At 41.6% G+C, this 22,673-nt stretch overlaps 1 protein-coding gene and 1 non-coding gene across 3 annotated transcripts; one reads left to right on the top strand and one right to left on the bottom strand.

Annotated features, from left to right (window-relative positions):
* Positions 1-2,189: 2,189 nt before the first annotated feature.
* On the top strand, positions 2,190-17,163 carry STX11 (syntaxin 11). Of its 2 annotated transcripts, XM_069852179.1 has the most exons (3): positions 2,190-2,260; positions 10,680-10,876; positions 13,916-17,163. In XM_069852179.1, exon 3 carries the CDS (start codon positions 13,921-13,923, stop codon positions 14,785-14,787), a length of 867 nt encoding a protein of 288 aa, XP_069708280.1. In that variant the 5' UTR covers positions 2,190-2,260; positions 10,680-10,876; positions 13,916-13,920; the 3' UTR covers positions 14,788-17,163. The 2 variants fall into 2 exon arrangements, with proteins under 2 accessions (XP_069708280.1, XP_069708281.1); XM_069852180.1 differs by lacking the exon at positions 10,680-10,876 and having other exon boundaries at positions 2,239-2,260.
* Positions 17,164-21,439: 4,276 nt separating this feature from the next.
* TRNAL-UAA (transfer RNA leucine (anticodon UAA)) lies at positions 21,440-21,522 on the bottom strand. The gene has a single exon. It is a non-coding gene; the product is annotated as a tRNA-Leu (tRNA).
* Positions 21,523-22,673: the final 1,151 nt, after the last annotated feature.

The following is a 22,673-nucleotide window of genomic DNA, read 5'->3' as shown; positions in this document are numbered from 1 at the left end:
TTTGTACGATCTAAAAACATAATATGCTCAACCACTCCAGGTCCTTGTTTGTTAATGGTGATATTTTTTTAGTTACCTATTCATGTAGCCTAATTAGCTATCTGTCTCTGAAATTTTCCCACCTTCTTTAACTTCATCTAATCTAAGTGCCAAAATAATAGCAATAATAAAATCCTCTCACTCTCCATTTCCTTTCTTAGAAGGCTGATAAATTAACAGTATTGCTACCTTGCCTGCTACTTAACTACTGAAATGGTTACTGAAGTCTCTCCCAAAGCAGAGGAGACTCGCTGCTCACCTATTTGGTTTTCCATGCCCTCCTCACAAATTTTATGGAAGATGCCAGATGTTCTTAGATGAGCATTTCACTCTTGACTAGATGGTCAGGCCCACCAATCAATGCAACTATAGCTTTGCTTGTGCTGGAACCACATCAGATTAATTTGTAATTGTTGTTCCATGCCATGTAAAGCAGCCTATATCTTTGATTATCCACAAAGTTACATTAACAGGCAGCTTTATTTTCAGCTCCACTTGCATTAATGGTAGTGAAGGCCCACTTGCTTTCTGCAGTCCAGTGGCAAAGAGAAAGCCAGCTGCTCTTGCCTTGGGGATGCTGCAGGTGGTCTTCAAAAAGCAGTAGCTTGGAAAAGAAGGGAAAACTCACTCATAATTCAGTGCTATTTAAACTATTTAAACACCATATGATATCAACTCTCTACAGTTACTCCCACTGATTTTACAATTTCTGGTAACACTCCCACTGTGAGAACACACAACAATAGAACGGAAAATGTGTCAGCTCCTACTGGTACCTTAGCTACACTGAAAGAAATAGGTAAGTCTCAGAAATATAGGAAATTGTTACTCAGACGACGTTGCGAAAGGCATATGCAAATAAATGTTAAAGAACACCAAAAACTTCCTATCATAGAAAGGCTTAATGGCCTCCGCAATTACTTGTGTGTCTTCTTTATTTGTATTATCAGTGTATAATCAGTGTATTAACAACTGTGTGACCTAACCGTTGTTGGATTTTTTTTTTTCCCCAATGATGGGGAAGGTGTTTTTGCTCCAGGAATGGCTGAAATTATGAGTCAAAGTCGCAACCCCAAAATGGACTAAATTTGACCCTCATTCTGAAGCACCGTGACAAGTGCACACCCTCACTTGCCCACACTAAGCAGAGCAGCGTTTTCATTTACACTCCCAGAAGCTCCTTTGACAGCCTATTTCATCATAGAGTGGTTCAGGTTAGAAGGGACCTCAAAGATCATCCAGTTTCAATCCCCCTGCCATGGGCAGGGGCACCTCCCACTGGATCAGGCAGCGCAAGGCCCCATCCAACCTGGCCCTGAACACCTCCAGGGATGGGGCAACATCTCCATGGGTGGAGCATGAACACTTCAAGCCAGCAGGGCAGGTCAGAGTACCAGTTGGGGGCAACGGGATGAATAATAGAATCACAGAATCACCAGGTTGGAAGAGACCCACCGGATCATCGAGTCCAACCATTCCTATCAAACACTAAACCATGTCCCTCAGCACCTTGTCCACCCGTCCCTTAAACACCTCCAGGGAAGGTGACTCAACCACCTCCCTGGGCAGCCTCTGCCAGTGCCCAATGACCCTCTCTGTGAAAAATTTTTTCCTAATGTTCAGCCTAAACCTACCCTGGCGGAGCTTGAGGCCATTCCCCCTTGTCCTGTCCCCTGTCACTTGGGAGAAGAGGCCAGCACCCTCCTCTCTACAACCTCCTTTCAGGTAGTTGTAGAGAGCAATGAGGTCTCCCCTCAGCCTCCTCTTCTCCAGGCTAAACAACCCCAGCTCTCTCAGCCGTTCCTCATAAGGCCTGTTCTCCAGCCCCTTCACCAGCTTTGTTGCTCTTCTCTGGACTCGCTCCAGAGCCTCAACATCCTTCTTGTGGTGAGGGGCCCAGAATTGAACGCAGGATTCGAGGAGCGGTCTCTCCAGTGCCGAGTACAGGGGCAGAACAACCTCCCTGGAGAAGCGCTGCCCCCTCTCAGCCAATAGAGAGGTGCGGCGAGCGGCGGGGCGGGGCTTCGCATGCAAATGAACTCACTTTCAGCCAATAGTCAGGGCGACAACGCTAGTGGGCGGAGCTCCATATGCAAATCTCCCGTCTCTCAGCCAATGGGCGGGTTCGGCGGGGCGGGGCGCGGCGCGGGGACCGGGTCTCTCCCGGCCGGCGCGGTGGCTGCAGCGGCGTTGGGGACGGGACGCGCTGCCCTGGCCGGCGGTGAGTGCCCGGCGGCATCGGGGGGGGGCGGGGGCCGGGCAGGGAGGGAGCCCCGCTCCGTATCGGAGTCGAGAGGAGCAGGGTGAAGCCGGGAGACGGGGCTGGGGACCGGGCTTCTCGGTCGGTGGGTGCCTTCGGGGAGCTCCGGTCGCTCCGAAGGGGCTGGATTTGTGTCAGGATGCGGGAGAACCAGCGGTGCTTTCCAGAGTGACTCCGGGTGTCCCGTCCCCGCGGGTGTCCGGCTCTCTGGCTGCCTGGTTCGTCTGGCTGAGCGAGTGGTACCTTTCATTCACCAAGCTCCGCAGCAGGTTTCGTAGGAAATTCGGTTTATATGCCAAATTCGGTTTGTATGCCGAATATAACTGCTGCTACTCCTCCCTCGGGCATCGTCTCGGCTCTGCGAGGGGGCACAGAAGTTCTCGTTCTTTGATTGCTTCCTATTGATTGATGCTCGTTTCCTGTCCTGCCAAGTCGAATTAGCGCTCGCTCGCGTTGGTCTGAGATAACCGCGTGCAGCCGGGTGATAGCGGGGAAGGAAATGACTAGGGGAATAATGGCCTGCCTAAAATGGACATTCATGCTTCTGGTTCCTCTTCTTTTGGTTGGTATTTCATGAACTGTTTTTTAAGCTGTCAGGGATCAGAATGGAAATATATTACTTCTTAAGATGAGAACACAAGTTGAAGGATGCTGCTTTCTTGCCGACACTACTTAAATACTTGTATGTGGAAGTGGTGAGGCTATAAGATGTGTAAGCTCTTTTTTTTTTAATTCAAAACAGACTGTGGGTCTAAACAGATGAAGGTCATCCTGTAGAAAGCATGGTTTAGATGCCCAGCACCTCTGGTGACCTTGTTCTCGCTTTATTTTTTTTTCACTGAGTCCCGTTTACAACTGCTGCTCTGAAACTGAAATTGCATGTGAAGTCATGTGGGAAATGTGCCTGGTGTTCGGGCTGAGACTAAAACTTTATGATAACCTCTGTTGTCATAAGAGATCTTCCTACAGAGACTAAGATCTCTTGCAATATTAAAATGAGGATAATGTGATAACAGTATCTTCTGGACACTGCAGATAAACATGATGCCACGGAACACAACTGTGTATTATTTTATCACTGTCTTGGAGATTTAGGGTGCTGTGGCATTGGGCTCCATGTCTGACAACTGCCAATATAACAGTAGCCAAGATCTGCTACAAAAGGAGAAAGGCTAGTCACAGCTAGTCCAAACATAATAGAGAGGGAAGAGGATCTGCTGGATGGAGACTGTCACACAAATTGCTCTCCAGCATGGGCAGTGGGCCCGTGCTGGCCTGTGTGAGCACATACACTGAGCTGGACACACGGTGAGACTGGCAGCGAGGGCACTGAATAAATCATGGAAATGTAGGGCCATGGGGAGGCTTAAACCAGACCTAAAAGAGGTTTCTGTAGCCTCTCTCCGTCCTTTCAGGAAGAGGGTCCCTCAGTAGAGAAATGGTCCAATTTTCAGCTAGTCACAGCTAGTTCAACATAGATCTTATATGTGAAAGAAATGGATTACTTTGTGTTTCCAGTGTCAACACAGAGAACAAACTGATTATTTCTCTCTGTATGAACTTCTTTTATACATTGGGGTGCTGTTTCTCTCTCCCTGGTGTTCTGCATGAAAGGAACGTAATTCCTTTGACTCCTCTTCCTTCAGGGCAATATTTTCTAGACCATTTGGAGACAATGCCCAGTATGCTCCAGCTTTACTAGTGTGATGACTGGTGCAGGATGTACTGTTCCAGCTGAGGCCTTACCTATGGCAAGCAGAGTAAAAACAGTCCTTCTCATGCCATCTCTCATGTAAGACATAGGGTTCTTTACAATGGCATTATATTTTGGACTTGTTTTTTAGCCTGCATTCTGCTTTAACCCCACCAATGCTTTCTGGCTAATAAACTAGTTGCTCCCTACTTTCTATCTGTATGAATAATTTCTTCTAAGCGTGAAATACCAGGCTTGTCTCTATTGAATTTCCTTTTATTTTTGTTAGTACTTCTTTCATTTGCCAAGACCATCTTAAAATCTCATCATTTCTTCTCCCCTCCACCACCAAACACTTGCTTCCACTTCCTTCCAGTTCAGTGTCACCTGGAGACTATACAGGCTCTTGTATGGTTCCACTCTCCAAGTTGCTAATGGAAAATACGAATAACCTCCGAGTGTGACAGAAACCAATCATAATGTTGCCAAATTCAAAACCAGTTCTGACAATGACAAGGCAACTGCTGTGTCAGGAATGAAGGGTGCTACACCAGATACACTTCCCGTTATCTTTTATCTGGTCCAACGCTTTTCTTGGACTTTTTGGTCATCCCTGTAGTGCACGGATGACAAAGCACAGTGCAGAAATGACTAGGGCAACATTAATTTGATCCAATAAACTCATCTCGGCACCAAATGTGGAGTTGCCACTTTTATGAAGTTTTGCAGAGAACCCATTTCTGGTTATGCTTGCTTTTTGGGAAGCCCCACAAGACATGCCCCCCCCTTTGAGCTATCTCTGGTGAGAGGCATCATTCCCAGGGAGAGACAGCACTGCTCCTGCCTAGGGCTGGCTCCTGGGAACTCCTTCTTGGGGAGACGGGGGGTTCTGTCTGAGAGGAGCAACACAGTTCCATTTTTACATCTGTTTTGATAGCTTTTGCTGATTGTGTTGAGAGTCTTGATATCTCATCTATCCTATCACAAAGTGTTTCGTGCTTCTCATCTAGCCCATGTTACTGTAGTTTATCAAGAGGGAATCATATTGTGTATCTTGACTTCGGAATGCTTATCATGTGTGCAGCTTTTGCTTTAGCTACTCTGACAGTTAACCCATTAATTGTCAACATTATTATCCGCAAACTTACATTCACAGAACCAACAAGGTTCTGAACACTCCAGCTTTTCCTGCTGTGACAAATTGCTTATTTTTAAAAGTAAGAATAAACCCTGCTTGAGCTTTGGATATGCCCAGTCAGTAAGAGATTCTCTAGGTACCACCAGCCAGCGTGTCCCTGATTACATCTGTATCTTGTCTCAACTCCACTGGTACTTTGAGTGGGCCTCTGAACCCCCACGGGCTGCTAAGTGGTGTAATTGCCATAAAGCCTGCTAGCACCTGACATATCCTGGGACTAGGGCTGTGGGAGTGCACGTGTAGCTGTGGGGGGTTATTTCCTGACTGAATCTATTTTGGGCTGGTTACAGTTATGTAGGTTTTGGAGTAGGATCCAGAGCTGAGCGTCATGTGTACTGACCCACGTGAACAAATACCAGTAAACCACCTTTAACCATAACGGGATTTTTTCAAACTAAAGAGTACTTGATCTTGGATGGTAACACTGTGTTACGAGCTTCAGATATATGTATTTTAAAAAATGTATTTTAAAAAATAATGCTGTTGTGCTAATTTAAGTTGCTTCTGACTACTGATCACATGTGACCTCGTATTTCTACTCAGATGCTAACATAATGTCTTAATCACTTATAAATAGCACTGTGTAGTAGCAATAGTAGTTATATAAATGCGGTATGTATATAGCTATTTTGCTGAGACAATGTGTTTCAGGGAAGCTGAGCTGATTAATTAGATGTAATTAATATATATGCTCACCGCACTGTAGTGACAGCACCACCTGTGAGTGTGCTGTCTGATTTCCTTGCGCAGTGACTCATAGCATTGCTGAGCTGTAGCAATTGCCAAGAAATGCATGGATGGCTGTCTCACTGTTTATGTTAGTGGTATGGTTCTGTCTTAACTATTTGTCACACCTGTGGAGGTACAGTTCACACTCCCCTTGTCTCTACCCAGGCCAAACGAAATGAAATCTGGTTAAAATTGCTGGTTAGTGTAATGTGCGAGGAAAATGTCAAGAGGAGATACTGAGAATCCATTTTATTATCTGTCCAGGACTGAAAATTTGTCAATGGTGATTCACAGCTCTCCAGTGAAAATTTAGGCAACCCAGTAAATACTATCCGTCAACATATATACAACAAACTGTCCTCTCCAATGCAAGAATGATGTTTACTTAGTGTGTGCTACTGTGAAGTAAGAAGTTAAAACTTAAGGGGTTTTTGTCCGTCTCACCATAAGTATGTAAAAAATGCAATGCATGTTATCTGTGCATTTAATGCATGCCAGCAGCTTCTCTTAGTTTTGATACTGTTGTCTGGGAAACCTGAAAACCGGTCTACGGACAACCACAAGATAGTTAACCTTATTGAACACCTCTGGGAAGTATGAGATGCACCCTAGATCCTTGAACTTATAATATGCTGTTGTACAAAAATTACGAGTTACTTTATATTGAAGAGATTGAAACTGGAATAAGTCAAAGAAGAGCCTCCAAAGCTATTGGTATTCAAGTAATTGTTGACCTATTACTTTGAATTAGAGGCAACAAGCTATGTGAATGTTAATTCTCCCCACCCTCCTCAGACCTTTCCTAGCCTTTATGATAGGAAAGGAACCACTGGACACTTGGAGATTGTGACAACTGTGGAAATAGCCTGCAAAGAATGGAGTCATCCCTACTTCTCTGAATATATTGGCTTGTAATAAAGAACTTGTTCTGGTACAAATGGAGAAGTTGACATTTCATGCAAGCTTTTGGAAAAAAAAAAAAAAATCTGCCCTGAGACATGCAACTCCATAGACTCCTCACTAGGGTTACAATTTATAAAGGAGATGTTCTGCTTTGACTGCAATATGAAGTAGGTTGTGTCTAATAGTCTTCAGATACATTTGTGACTTCTTGCTGGATTTCTTTAGCTTTATAACTGGTGTTCTGTATGAACTGCTGTATTTTAAATCCTGAATACGTTCTGTCTGTTTTTAAACATTGCCCAATCCAAGAAACTCCAGAGAAGATAACTTCCTTTCAGTGAGGCCACACAAAGATTTTGAAATGCTGATCTCTGTCATAGTTGTTAATATTGCAGTTAATATACATATGTGATATTAAAAGAGCTCCAGAAAGTGAACTGTCCTAATCATTATGATTTTTTGTATTTCCTCGAGCTCTTATAGATGAGAAGCAAGAAAAAAGAGGAGTGATGTGAGAAATTCAAGCCTGCTGTTCTATCAGTGATAGACATGATTGGAGACACAGGGAATTTAGTCAGAAAAGATAACTTGCACTCTGGTATGAGGCAAGCTCTTTTGGAAAGAGGAAGAAGTTATCATAAACAATATTCTGTTTTCCAAGTTAATTAATATTGTCAAATCTATTGTTGGACAACAGATATCAGGCAAAATCATTAAATCTGGTCTAAGACAGTTATTTCCAAACCAGAAAGGTACTAGAAAATTATGATTAAATCTGAGACTCTAACTCTTAATTGAAAGGCTTTAGCTGCATTTGACCTTTCTTCTACCTATACATGCCTTACACTTTTGTGCAACAGCAACACACTATTTGCCTTTGTAATGGAGAGTGTTCAACTCAACCAGTCCATTTGTGTAGACTTAATCAGTGCTGCATCCTCTACAAGCAGTAGGGGAAGTTACTGGAATGTGTTGACACACACTTGGCTATGAAGTAATTCTTCATAGGAGCAAGTTATTTCATAATTGTTCACCACTTGTTTCTTGGGTCACATCTACTGTGTGTCATGCGACCAAGAACACATGTCATTCAGAGACAGGATGAGCCACGTGGGTTCGTAGTGGAGCACAAAAGGACTTTTAACCTTCTGAGGGGAGGAATTGTTGATAGAAATTATTTTTAAAACTGGCATGTTTTGAATTGTCTGTTGTTCTGCAAATAGGACGCTTCAAATGAAGTAAAAGCTTCATCTTGTAAAGTCCTACTCAAGGCTGAAAAGATTACTGACTAGGCTTTTGGTTATCCACAAGCTGGTAGTAACTAGTAGCTGCCTTTTATGAATGATGTACAAAGAAAAATGTACACTGGGTTCCTTCCCAGCTTCTGGCAATGAAATATGGATGATGTGCTACTGCTTTATTTCACCATTTGTCCCTAGACTCACTGACGTGGACATACAAATTTTAAAGCTGAAATAAATACAGGTGCGTGGTATGTTTGTTTCTATAGAAATACCTTTCCATCCTTAAGTTATTTCAACATAGATAACAGGCTGCAGAACATTAGCAAAGTGATGGAAATTTGCTATTCAGGGCTTGTATTTGTATGTATACAAGTAACAAACAGAAAGGGGGTTTATGTGTATGCACAATTTTGATTTTCAGAGTATATTTCTTTTCCTGTTTGAAATCCCATATCATGCACAGTTGAGTGGGGCTATTGTCTCATTGCAAGAGGGCAGCTTGTGTCTTTCTCATGCATCATGGGAAAGGTAGTCATTGTGGTGATTAATACCATGAAGCAGCATGCTAACATGAAGAGATGAATATTGAGCATGTCCTCACCTGACTCTGTGTTGGTGGATCTCTGGCTTCAAAATTGTAACCTCTGCAGTCGTTAATTACCTGGCCTGTATTTCCTGTGTGAGTCTGTGTTTCTGTGTACACACCGTGATGGACTGAAGAAAGAACTTAATTTTTACAGGGATGGATTTATCTAGCTCAAAAATACAAACATGGAAGTACATGTTCCGGTTTGAATAAAACATTATTTTAAAAGAAAATCGAACTGACAGCTAATCCATTAAAATAAACACTTTTAGAATGGAGGTATTTATACTTTTGAGGCTCCAGAGTACAGAGTAGCTGGTGTCTTAATATTCTAATCTGTTAGATGCAGCTTAAAAAAAATGTGCAAGTAGTTGAATATATTTAGCACTCACGTTCAAATTAGCAAACTTTTGACCTAAGGCTAAGTACTAGAACAATTCAGACTGGACCATTGGAGGTAGTTTAATCCAGTCCCACGCAAAATACACACAGGTAGTTCAGGTTGCTGAGGGCCATGTCCAGTTGAGTTTTGAGTATCTTCAAGGATGCAGATTCCAAAACTTCTCTGAGCACCTTTTCTACTGTTCCTGAAAGGGTTTTTTTGTGCGTGTGTTTGTTTATTCCCCAGTGCCCCTCGCATCTGGATGGCTTTTCCCATGTTTCCGCTTGGGTCTGTTGCCTCTTGTGCTGTTGTACATCTCCATGAAGGGTCTACCTTTGCATTATGCAGTAGGTGACAGCAAGATCTCCCTTGAGCTTCCTGTTTTCCAGGCTGAACACCCCCAGCAATCTCAGTCTCTCCTCATACATCAGGTGCTCCAGCACCTCTGGCTATCTTGGTGGCTTCTCCTGGAATCACCCCAGTGTGTCCGTGCCTCTTGCGCTGGGAAGCCCCAGCACCAAAATAACACTCCAAATGTGGACTTCCAAGAGTCCTAGGGAAGGGATCACTTCCCTCCATCACTTTTGCTACTCCGGCCCAGGGTGCTGCTGGCCTCCTTTGCCACAAGGGTGCATTGTTGACTCATGTCCAACTGGATGTCCATCAGCAAATCTACGTCCTTTTCTGCAGAGCTGCTTTCTAGCCAGGGAGCCAAACTTCTACTGCTGCACGGGGACTTATTTTGCGGGAGAGACTGCCACTCATTTTAAGGAATGAGTGCTGAAGCTGTGCCCAACACCTAGTAGCGCAGAATGCTGTCAGCATGTAAGTAGATGTGAACTTTTCTGAGCAAGGACAGCACCTGATAATGAAGGTCACTGTTAAAAGAATGCTTGGAAGTTATTGTCCTCTCTTGGTTCCTCTTTGCTTGAAATGGGAATTTTAAATGGGGAAATACCTCTGTGGCAGTGTTGCGTTTGAGGCTGCTGTTTTCCTTATGTAAAACTCCTAAATTTGCCAAATTGTGAGTTTCCCAGAGCAAGAGTTTGCAAATGACTCAAATACATTTACTGTGATCCTTGAGCAAAAGGTGCTCTTGGGTCAAATATTCCAAATGGTAACCTACAGCATAATTTAGCAGGGTCTGGCATAAAGCTGAATACCTGCCCTCTGTAATTTGTGGTGTTTGTGGCCTAATATGATGCTAAATGCAGAAGGTCATTCTGTTCCTGTCCTCCATCCTGTCCAAGCATTGTATGTATATAAGGAAGAGCATCTCAGAAATGTGGAGATGAAGATGGAAGCAGGTGAGGTGATGCACTTCACAAACAAAATAAAAAATAAGACTCGGGGAGAATGAAAGAAATCATCAAAAAGTTCCTAATTTGGCAGGACTCTGGAGTCAGGCGTGAAGGGGTTTGTTAGGACAAAAGTGTGATCGCTTTAGCTATGGAGCCATTATCCTGATGGCTACAGATCCTCAATGGAGAGTTAAAAGATCCTAATGTTGACCACCTTGAATGTAAGATTTGGTATGTAGCTTCCAAGAAGGTAGGAATTTAGAACTAAGCACTCGGAAACTGGGAAACCCCAGGTTGAAAATTGTTAAGTGCAACTGTAACTTGATCCCTCTGTTCACATTTAGAATTGGTTTCTACTGGATCTGCTGGATCACAGAGACAGTGAATGATGCTGTACATATCATTGGAAACAAGCTTCTCACAAGCAGCCTCAATCCATAAGTTCGCTCACTGATGTCCAGCTTGTTACTTCGCAGTCTTACTCAGCAAAGTGTTGGAGGCTTGCAGCAGTGACCAAAGAGGAGACTTCTGAACATACCAGGTACAAAGAACTGTGCTTCAGGTGTCTCAAGTGGGCATCATAACTCATCAAGACTGATAGCATTTTCCTTTATCACTCTGGGCTAAAACCTGTGTTGGTGGATGGGGCTATTAGATCTGCCCTCCCCCAAAAGACTGTTAGGAGTTCATGGAGCTTTGCAGGGATTTCACAGGATAAATTCCTAAGGAAATGAACAGTAGTAATACAGTAAATGAGATTCTGGATGGAATGGAGGATATTACATTTTACATTCTGCAACTTCTATTCAACAAATACACACCATAGGCAGAGACTTGGTGGAAGTGATAGGACATAAGCCAGCGTTCAATTGCATAATCTTCCTGCGTGTAGGCGACACTGTGATGCAATCTGAGGCCACACTTGACAGCTCCTGACTTCTTTTAATGCTTGACTTTAATATATCATGTTGTAGTAAAAAAATCAGGGATATCTTTACAGAGCTCCTGCAGAATTAGTATGCACATGAACATATATTACAGCATTAGTATTTTTGTTTTGTGAATTACTGTGTGTTCGATTCTCCATTTCTTCTTATTTTTCTTTTACCTAACACTGTAAAATAGTTGTGGGTGAGAAGGACAAAATGCAAGCTACGCTTTTGATAAGGTAGGGAGAAGGAAAGGTAGACCTATTCCTACAAAATTATGAGTTTATTATGCTGGAGCTCTTACTCAGTGTGGTATTCTGTTAGTTTTCTTTGTCAGACACAAACCCCAAAATTGTAGTTATTATTGAGCCAGTTGTCAATCTGCTCTCTGTGGAAGGCTGATGAAATTTAGTTTTTTGCAAGTTCAGGTAATGGTAAGCACTAAGACAACACAGTCCTGAACACACATGATTAAGTTTACACGAATGGCACCTTGCTGCTGTGGATTGTCATTTTAAAGGAATAAAAAACATTGTTTGCTGTTTCCAAATGTGGATGCTAAACACAAAAGGAATAAACTGCTGAACACAGCATGTGGAAGTTCAAGGATCAAACTAGAAGTGGGAGGATCATCAATTCTAGGGAAGCCAGTAAGAGTCACGAATGCAGTCAGACGAGCAATGTGACTGGTTTTCAGAGCCACATCTACATTTCAGGTGAAAAGCATCTCAGAAACAGTGATTGGAAGAGATCTAAATAGTCCTGAGATTGCTAGATGCTTTGTTTGTTCCCTTTCCACCATGCTGTGTGGAAAACAGTCTTCTTTTTCCAGACAGGAAGGGTGCCTCTAGGCAAACTTGACCATACAGTAAACCTGACTTTTAAGCTGCACCACGTGTTTGGGTTTTTTTTTCATTTTAGATGAGGATTTTTCACCTTGATGTTGTGGCATGAGGTAAAAGCCTTGATTTTATTATTGCTGAGGGAGGAGGTGGAAAGCCCTTCATTTCTTAAAGCTTCCTCTATATGATTGAGTTGACTATATGTGGCTTATGTTTTAAATTCAAATAATTATTTTACATGTGTGGATTCCTGAATGAAAACTTTTCTCTCAGGATATTAATGGACTTTCTTGATTTATATTGCTTGTAAAAGAAAGGGGTTAAGTTGAAATTCACGTTTTTGCTTCAATGTAAATGTGATCCTTATCAGGACACTTCTCAAGACTATTATATACTCACAATGAACTATGTGAGCCCAAGAGGGCTGTGTCTGTGATGGAATCTTTCCTGTTTCCTCCATAACATCTTTAATTCATTTAACAGTCCCATGAAATGAATTATAAACTTCCAGTTTTAATTCGCATTAGATCTAGGTCTATTATATTGGGTATGTGCAGACACAGCTTTCTTAAACTGGCAATAACTGATCATGCTATGACGGGATGTCTCGTTCACAGTGGATAGTGTGTACATGGTGTGAAGGTACTTCTTGAAGAAACAAAAATGAATCCTCTAGATACAGAGATCTGTAAATGCCCTGCGTGGTGCTGTTTCTTGACTTGATTCACATTCTTATCAATTTAAATGAGGTCATGGAATGTACAGCTTTTGTGATGAGAAATTTTCAGCTTCCTGCTTGCCGTAACACTTGTTTCAGAGTTCTTGCTGAAGCTTTCAGATTTCACTTTCTGCAAAGACTTTAGGTCTAGAGTTTCAAGTAAACATCGTACGTAAAGGAGACTTAGGTTTTGTTGCCACGTAACTGGTCTGTACAGATTACTCATTCTGTGGCGTTTAAATGAAATTTGTAGTTAAGTGCATCTAAGGCAAACCCATAGAAAACAGATCCTGATCTGTAACAATGGTGTTACTTTATTTCTTCAATGGGACGTTTCCATCATACAAAAAAAGAAGGGTTGGATGGATGGTTTTACTTACAAAATGCTGCTGTTGCTGTGTTGTTTTGTTTGATGCCTGGTACACTGTGGCCAATGATAGCATCCAGAGACCCTAAATTTGTCTTTCCTCTCTTTTTCTTAATTCTACCTTGATATTTTCCATACCGTTTCTCAAAACTATTCTTTCCCAGCTGTACTGTTAAATGCCATTTCTGTTTATGAGATGCTTCCTACTCTTCTCCCAAGAAACCCAGACTTAGGATGACAGAGGACCTGTGACATTTGCGACAGTTGATGTAATGAGGGGTCAGGTTCTTGAGGAGATTTCTCTAATGTGCAGCTGTGGGAAGCATTCAGTTATTAACATGTCTACACATATTGATACCTGATTCTATCATTTGCTCGAGTTCAGGGGTTTTTTTTTTTCCTCAAAGTGAAAGACTGGCATTTTTGCAGAGTGTTGTCTTGTTATACTTTTGGATTTGTCTTCAGGATTTGTGGTCTTCTCTTCTGCACTTTTTTAGTTTCTAGAACAGCGTTCTAGTATCAGAGTTTTGATCTGAGATCCGTCACCATCTAAAATACTGGGGACAATTTTAAAATCCGATATTTTGGGTTATATTTGATGTAGGTATGTTATCTATGATGTAGTTATAACTATGATGTAGTTATTCATTATGAAATTTCAGCCCTTGTAAATGAATATTTTATTTACTGTATATTTCTTTCTTCCTGTTCCTTTCTTTTCCAGGCAGGATGAAAGACCGGCTAAATGAGCTGCGTGAATATGCCAGATTATACAACCAACAGATTTCTGTTAGTGAGGATGATGACAATTCACCCCACGATGTTCTCCTTTATGAAACTGATTACACTTTGGAAATTCTTCATAAAGACATAGAGAGCCTGCGGACAGAAAATGACCACCTAAAAGAGGATGTCAAGCGGCTCAGAAAGCAGAACAACCGCTTCCTTACTTCCATGCGCCGTCTTAGTAGTATCAAACGAGATACTAATTGTATTGCCAGAGACATCAAGGCCCGTGGAGAAAGCATCCACAGGAAACTCCAGATAATGAGAGATTTCAGCGAAGACGCAGTAACAAAATATGGGGCTATGTCTGTCATTGCCAGGGTAGCAAAGAACCACTACGTAGACCTCATGCATGCATTTCAGGAAGCTATGTTTGACTATAACGCAGCAGAGATGAACCAGCGGGAGAACTGCAAGATTCGAATTCAGCGGCAGCTGGAGATCATGGGCAAAGATGTTTCTGGCAATCAGATTGAGGAGATGATTGAGCAAGGCAGGTGGGATGTCTTCTCTGAGAATCTGTTGTCAGATGTTAAGGGGGCTCGCTCAGCCTTGAATGAGATAGAGACACGTCATAAAGAGCTGGTGAATTTAGAAGGTCGCATTAAGGAAGTTCATGAGCTCTTCCTGCAGGTGGCCTTGCTAGTGGAGGAGCAGGCAGACACCTTCGATGTCATTGAGATAAATATGCAAAATGTTGAGGACTATGTCGGAGAAGCTAAAGAGCAAATGAAAAAAGCTTTGGAATACAGAAGAAAACACCCCCTCAGAACAATACTCTGCTGCTGCTTATCCTGTTGCAGAAGGTGACTATCCCACTGAAGCTATCAAAGACCAACTCAAATGTCTTAAAAATCGGGCATTCTTTCCAGGGACTTTTCTCTAATGACAACTCCTAGGAATGGAGGGGGACTATTTTGCAGTTTTTGTTCAATGTCTTTTTCCTAAATGTGGTGAAGACTGTTGATTTGAAAGCTCTTAGATATGTTGATAAATTATTTTTAAGCTGGTTTTTTTTATTAATTGAAATGTACTCTGTTGCTGTAACTAAAGGTGCAAGATCTCTGCAGTGATACCTGTTTCAGATAAGCAAGAAGAGAAATGAATGATGAGCTGATACCTCAGCCTAGGGAAGATAAGACATTTTGAGAAGTAATTTTTTCTTATTTGTCAAAGTGAGCCTGCAGGCAATGCAGCCTTGCTGCCTGAGGTGACACAATACACCACGAAAACAGGAGGCTGTGGATTTAACTAGTTTGGAGCCTGCGTGATGCAAATACCTAATCAGATCATTTGACAAATCACTGAGCCTGTTGGTAGGAGCAGGACATAGAAGTAGTTTCTATTTCAACTTTATTTCCACCTGTCATGAATCTTAACTGAAGTAACAGCATCTTAAATGACAATATGTACATTTTGCTCCATTTGTGTGCAGGTGATTGCTTTTCTCTATTTCGAGTACCCACAGCTTTGTCAAGGTGGCTAGAAGCACTGCAACACTGAGGCATCTCACTGACTTTTAAACTGGGCCACTGTCTATACTCTCAGTTTCAAAACTGCCACACTTTTTTGCTTCTAACATGTTTTTCTGCCAATTAACACTTCAGCCAGAAGAGGTGCATGCAGTGGCCTTCTGCAGAAGCACCCATAAGACAACAGTTGGAGCGAGTCAAGAAAGCATTTTAGAGACTCCTGTGATGCCATATACACACACACAGTTTAGTGGAAGAGGATAATCCTTTCAATAGACTTTTATTTTTTTATAAACATCGATTTAATATGGATTTTTTAATATATTTGTTTAAATAACATGAAGGATTAAATTTACTAATGTGCAATCTTACTGGTGTAAAAAATTAGTATTTTTCTCCCATTATTAGGAAATCACCACCTGGGAAGAAAATAGACATATTTCTTCAGTACAGCTGAAGAAGAAAGAAAACAAATGTCATTTCAGTGCTCTTTTCAAGCTTAAAAGTAATCTCTCCTTTTGTGTAAGGGAATCTACCCACAATAGGTTTGGAATATGAGGAATGAATAGGAAGTTTGCAGCCCTGGAAACTACTGAGCATTGTCAGTGAAACTTGTATTCATGTAAGGTCTGGTGAGTGATTATAGCTCGTGCTTCTGGAGGTTTTCCGACTATAGTTCCAGGTGGTTTCCTGATACACTGTGATCTATTGCTATCCTTTGAATTAATGCAGGACATTTTTTTAATACGTTGGTGACTTTTTTTAAACCCTGATCCTATTTGTACCTTTTTAAAATAAGTATATTTAAACATTTCAGCTATTTTGTATTTGGGAGTTTTCCTCAGGAGATGCATGTAGACATTTTCCTGTGCCAACTGCAAAGAAACTTTTCCCTTCTGATCTTTTGCACACTTATTTTATATGTGAAAAAAAGACCAAAACAACACAACAAACATTTCTTACTATTTATATTGATATAACAAAATAGCAAAATCAATTTAGCTTTCATATCCTAGTGGGAAATGCTTCTTAGCCAGATAGGCTTTTTTACATAAATAGAAACTAAAACTCTTTCAGAAATTGGAAGTCTCTTCTGCTGAAGTACCTGTCTGTGATACATGGAAGAGTGAAGAACACTGATCTTCTAAACTAGAAGATAATTTTGATATTCAGGGATGTCCTGATGATATCAGTATTATGCTTGCCTGAGGACTTCTCCAACAACCCAGTATCCAAACTTGAAGTGGGAGAAAGGAGGGCGTTGAGCTGGCACCATGATAACTGCTTTGGTGCTACTCAAGAAGACGAAATCGTTTATAGGAGCTGTCACTCAAGCCAATGGAACTGTGCACTTGTAGAGAAATACCCTAAACCTACAAGGGTCAGCATATGGGCATAAATCAATGAAGAAAAAGACACGTATTTCATTTTGTCTGCATATTTTTAGCACTTAACAATGCTTTTGATAAAAATGTGTATGTATTTTGGGGGGTTTTGTTTGTTTCTTTTTTTGCACATTATGTCTACAAATGGATTAAAAGATTTAATAAGAAAACCTGAAAGTGCAGCGTGCTGTACGTTGAATCATCAGCTCTGAATAATTTCTTGCATTGTCAAATTTTAGTTTAAAAAGCTGTTGGACTATAAGTTGGTGAAAGGAGATTAAACAAAGCCTAAAAAAGGAAGTCCTTCTAATGTTTGTTGCCACGGTAAATAAAATGTGTTACATATTGAGATAGACTTACCATAATTTTTCTGTTTTCAAGTCACAGTGTGAATTAGAGGCACTTAAATTTGAAAGAAGCAATTCTCTTCCTTGCAAACATATTCATTGCTTAATACTATGGGGTTTTTTTCAGCCTTCAGTGGTGCAAGAACTCAAGATTTTGCAACCCATGCACTTGCTCAGTCACAGTTAAACCAACTTTTGAAAAAAATGAAGACACTATATTGCAAAGACTCATGCCACATAGGATGATTGGAAGATGATGATAAATATAAGCATATATATATACACACACATATATATATATAAAAGCAGCTGCATAATAATAACAGAAGCTGCAGAAGGGCCTTCATACTTGCTAAGGAAAGCTGTCTTCTCACGCTGAGAGCACAACTCCTGTGGAGAGGTGTATAGCATATTCCATAGGTTGGTTATTTTTTTTCCTCTTCCCTCATGTGGCAAACCCTGTACCTAGGTTTGAGGGGGGAAGTAATTCACATGTGAGAGGGGCTGCTTTTGCTTTTAGGACTGCTGTCACTTTGATTTTGTTTCCTACTGAAAGCAGCTGAAGCTTCACTCACCACCCCTCACCCCACCCCCATGAATCTCACCCCATTCTGAGGAGGAGAAAGGAGAACAGGCAACCAGGCACACCTTGCTCCATCTAAAAATGTAAGAGAGCATTGCATAAATATAAAAGACAAAAAAAAATCCCTATTACAAAATATAATGTCGCTCTATATGCAGGAACTTCCTGGATATATTAATGAGTCTCCATTTCATCTTGTGGGATTTTTTTCCTTTTTTCTTGGAACATGGTTTTAATTTTAGAGAAATAAGTGAAATGATTGTTACCTCAAAGTGAAGGACTCGGACATTTCACACTTGAGCAGGCATCTCTCTTGGCATGCGTCTTGGGAGAAACATCTTGAAGTAAAGGTATCTAGTTTTTAAGACTTGGATATCTTTCCTGGATGCTGAATTGAGTAGCTAAGCTAAACTGCTTCTTTTCTAATCTACATTACAGATGTTTTGAATGCACAGCTGAAGTTGTGTTTCTTGAAAACAAAACAGGTTCTCCAGATTTTTGAACCATGGGAGATATTTGGAATTGATTTGAGAAAGGAAATAGCTACACATGGTGGTGTTACTATCTCCAGCAAAATATCATAGATACGATGAAGGCAGGAAATAGTATCATTTAATAGATATGGTACGTGGTGATTACAGTTAATCTATTTCCAACACAATGTGATTTTCACATGGAGCCATGGTATTTGTTTATCTAATATGTAATAAGGCAATAGCAGATCTATCTTCTTCCATGTTTCTAGCATATTATATAGTGTCTTCCTAGTAGTTGAGTCAAAGGCAGTAACAGTAGAAGGCAGCTCCCCTGTCACACCTAACCACACAGCACATACATTGTTAGGGAACAGAGTCTTAAGAAGAAAAAGTAATGTTTTACTATGTTCCTCAGAAATAATATGAGATGAGAGAACCTAACCGATGATATTTCTCTACTCAGTACTTTGATGAAAGGCACAACCCTAGTGAACAGCGAGCAGTGCTGGCTGTGGTATGATGCCCATTTAAAGCACATGGTATATTGTGGTTAAGTTCCAGTCAAAGAGCTGTTCTTTCTTTCATGGGATCAAGCGTGTGAATAAGGAAAAACACCAAAATGTTAACAATTCATTTTTACTGTATGTGAGAAGTATTTTCCTTCACAAGCATTCCTAGCACACTGGGCGTCTCCGAGCACTAACAGCTGAGGAGGGTAGCCACCACCTGCACCTGCAAATTCGAGGCCCAGACCCCTTACAGAAGGCCACCTACAACCAGGGGTTCCAACAACCAGGTTGGGTTACGTGCTCCTCTTCTTATGGTGAAGCAGAGGGCCCTGTGTGCCGCCTCCATTTTGCTGGAGGCTGCCAATCCAGCATCTCCAGCCCGGGCTGTGCTGCGTATTTGTTTCTCGGCCCTCGGGGGCAGGTTTAAAGGTGGGTTAAGCTTGATGGGATGGAGGATGCCCATTTTCTCCTCTGGAAAATGGACAGCAAAGGCAGTGAGAGCGGGTGCTGGTGCAGGGGTGAGGTGACGGGGCACTTTCCCATTTCAAAATTTCTTCACCAAAAGAGTTATCAAGCAGTGGCAGAGGCTGCCCAGGAAGGTGGCTGAGTCACTGTTCCTGGAAGTGTTTAAAAGCTGGGGAGGTGAAAAGCTCAGGGATGTGATTTAGTAGTGGACAGGTACGGTTGGGCTCAATAATCTCAAAGTTGTTTTCCAACCTAGCAACTATTTTCTGTAAGTCAGGGGAGGTCCCCCAGTGAAGGCACTAAACAGGGATTTTGCAATAGTTGCTTCCGTAGACCCGGCATTCAGTGATTGGCAAGAAATCTTTCCTCTGCATTGTTCTTTTCCTGATTAAGCATAATTGAAAGCTTTGGAGTCCCTCCCCAGCTTTCCTGTAGCCCCTTTCAAGTACTGGAAGGTCACTGCAAGGTCTCCTCAGAGCCTTCTCTTCTCCAGGCTGAACAAGCCCAACTCTCTCAGCCTGTCCTCGTATGGGAGGTGCTCCAGCCCTCTGATCACCTTTACAGCCCTCCTCTTGACCCATTCCAACAGCTCCATATCCTTCTTATGCTGAGGATTCCAGAACTGGACACAGTACTCCAGGTGAGGTCTCAGAAGAGAGGAATAGAGGGGCAGAATCACCTCCCTCACTCTGCTGGCCACGCTTCTTTGGATGCAGCCCAGGATAAGGTTGGCCTTCTGGGCTGTGAGCGCACACTGCCGGCTCATGTTGAGTTTCTCAATATATTTCGACTGCAAGTTTAGACTAATTTTTCACATCCTGGATAAGAAGAACTGTATTTACTCATATTAGCATTAGACCAGGATGCCTTGGCAAACACTAATATCTTAAAATGTGTCTGTCTGCAGTTGGTTTGTAACCCTTGCACTTTTGTATACGCTGAAACACAATGATACCACCCTGTCAAAATAAAAAAAAATAATTAAAATTTATAATAAAATTGTTAATAAATTAAATTGATGATCCGAGAACAGGGAAGCCTTCCATATGAAGTAAGGCTGAAAGAACTGGGTTTGTTCAGCCTTGAGAAGAAAAGTCTTAGGGAAGATCATATGACCACACGTCAGTATATAAAGGTTGTCTGACAAGAGGATGGCGACTCCCTTTTTATGAGGAATCACATGGAAAAGACATGGAGTAATGGGTTTAAAACATAGAGAAATATATATACTATATAAATAAAATACATAAAAATAAACATATGCATATATACATACATAATTTATATAATTATATATTAATATACAGTAATTTATAATACAAATTAATAAATTATATCTAAGACATTATAGTGTCATACATAAAATATATAATAAAATACTATATAAATTAATATTTTATATTAATATAATTAACATTTATATATTAATATATTTTAATATGACACTCATATAAAATATATAAATATAAACATATACATATAAAAGCAGATACTGCATATAATTATATATTAATATTTAATAATATATGATCTAAGTTAATATATTTTATATGGCGCCTGTATATAAACTATATAAATATAAACTTATACATATATAAATACACACTGTGTAAAATTATATTTATATTCATTAATTTATAACGACATATGATGCAAAATAATATATTTTATATATAAGACTGTATAGAGCATCTTATATTGAGCATATACTGTATATATTTGAAAAATGTAATATATAAAATAGTGTCTTTTATATATATGTGATAGTATATATAAAAACAGATAAAATATATATTAATATAGACATGCATATGCTATATATACTTATATATTAATAAGTAATGTTTAATAACATATATAATATACAATATATAATGTACAATATATAATATACAATAAATTATATATCATCTATTAATAATGTTTAATAACATGTATAATATATAACATATTATAATTATTTCTATGCATTTATAACTAATATATAAAAATAAACATATAAAGGCATATCTAAAATTCTATATTTATACTTTTTTTGCTGTATGTGTGTAACCATATTCGTATGCAGAGGCTGAACAGAGGCTGAAGCTCAGGAGACCCCGGCGGGAGGTCCGGCGGTGGCTCCCGCCGCCCGGCCTCGCTCCAGCCCCCGCGCCCTAACACGGGGCTCCGGAGGAGAGGGAAGAAACCAAAAAACGGGAAAAAAAACCCCAAAAAACGGAACCTACCAGGAGTGGGGTTCGAACCCACGCGGACAAGCGTCCATTGGATCTTAAGTCCAACGCCTTAACCACTCGGCCATCCTGGTGCACATACCGGCAGCCTTCGCGGCCGCTCCTACATGCAAGGCCGCGCTCTCGCCCGCGCCCCCCGCGGCCGCCCCCGACCTTGGGACTGGCGCGAGGCTTCCCGCCGCACCCCCCCCGCGGCGCGCGCTTTCCCGCCTTCACCGGCAGCGCGGGGCGCGCGGGTTGGGCGCCGCTTTGGCTCCGCCGTATGGAAGCTCGGGGTGCGGGGGGAGGACGGGGACGGAGGGAGAAGCCGCACGGAAAGAGGCTCGTCCGAAAGTGAAACAGCTCAGCTCTTGTTCCCCCTCCTCCTCCCCCGCCTCCCGAGGCGGTGCTGCCTGCTGGAACGTCTGCGGGAGGGGGGACTGTTCACAAAGGGTTGTAGTGATAGGACTGGGGGCAATGGCTACAGACTGGAGAGGGGCAGATTTAGACTAGGAATTTCTTCACTATGAGGGCAGTGAGGCCCTGGCACAGGTTGCCCAGGGAAGCTGTGGCTGCTCCATCCCTGGGGGTGTTCAAGGCCAGGTTGGATGGGGCCTTCGGCAGCCTGGGCTGGTGGGAGGTGTCCCTGCCCATGGCAGGGGGGCTGGAACTGGATGATCTTAAAGGGCCTTCGATGCCGTGTGAAATAGAAGGTGAAATATTTCAGACAGGCTATTTTATTACATGCTGTATAGAATCGTAGAATCATAGAATCATAGAATAACCAGGTTGGAAGAGACCCACCAGATCATCGAGTCCAACCATTCCTATCAAACACTAAACCATGCCCCTTAGCACCTCATCCACCCGTGCCTTAAACACCTCCAGGGAAGGTGACTCAACCACCTCCCTGGGCAGCCTGTTCCAGTGCCCAATGACCCTTTCTGTGAAGAATTTTTTCCTAATGTCCAGCCTAAACCTCCCCTGGTGGAGCTTGAGGCCATTCCCTCTTGTCCTGTCCCCTGTCACTTGGGAGAAGAGGCCAGCACCCTCCTCTCTACAACCTCCTTTCAGGTAGTTGTAGAGAGCAATGAGGTATAAGATGCTCTGGTATCAAAAATGTGGATAGGTAATAGTTGAGGTGGAGTTATGGAGAGTAGTGTGGTTTGGTGGTGAATTTCTAGGAAATGCAAGTATGTATATTGTCTTTTTGACGGTACCCGCACTTAAATTGCAAATGCAAAAA

The sequence above is a fragment of the Phaenicophaeus curvirostris genome, chromosome 2 (assembly GCF_032191515.1).
Source record: "Phaenicophaeus curvirostris isolate KB17595 chromosome 2, BPBGC_Pcur_1.0, whole genome shotgun sequence".
Taxonomy (NCBI): Eukaryota; Metazoa; Chordata; class Aves; order Cuculiformes; family Cuculidae; genus Phaenicophaeus; species Phaenicophaeus curvirostris.
This window is presented reverse-complemented; position numbering and strand designations above follow the sequence as displayed.

Coding starts and splice junctions, on each gene's coding strand:
- STX11 (XM_069852179.1), top strand. CDS start 13,921: ATGAAAGACCGGCTAAATGAGCTGCGTGAATATGCCAGATTATACAAC.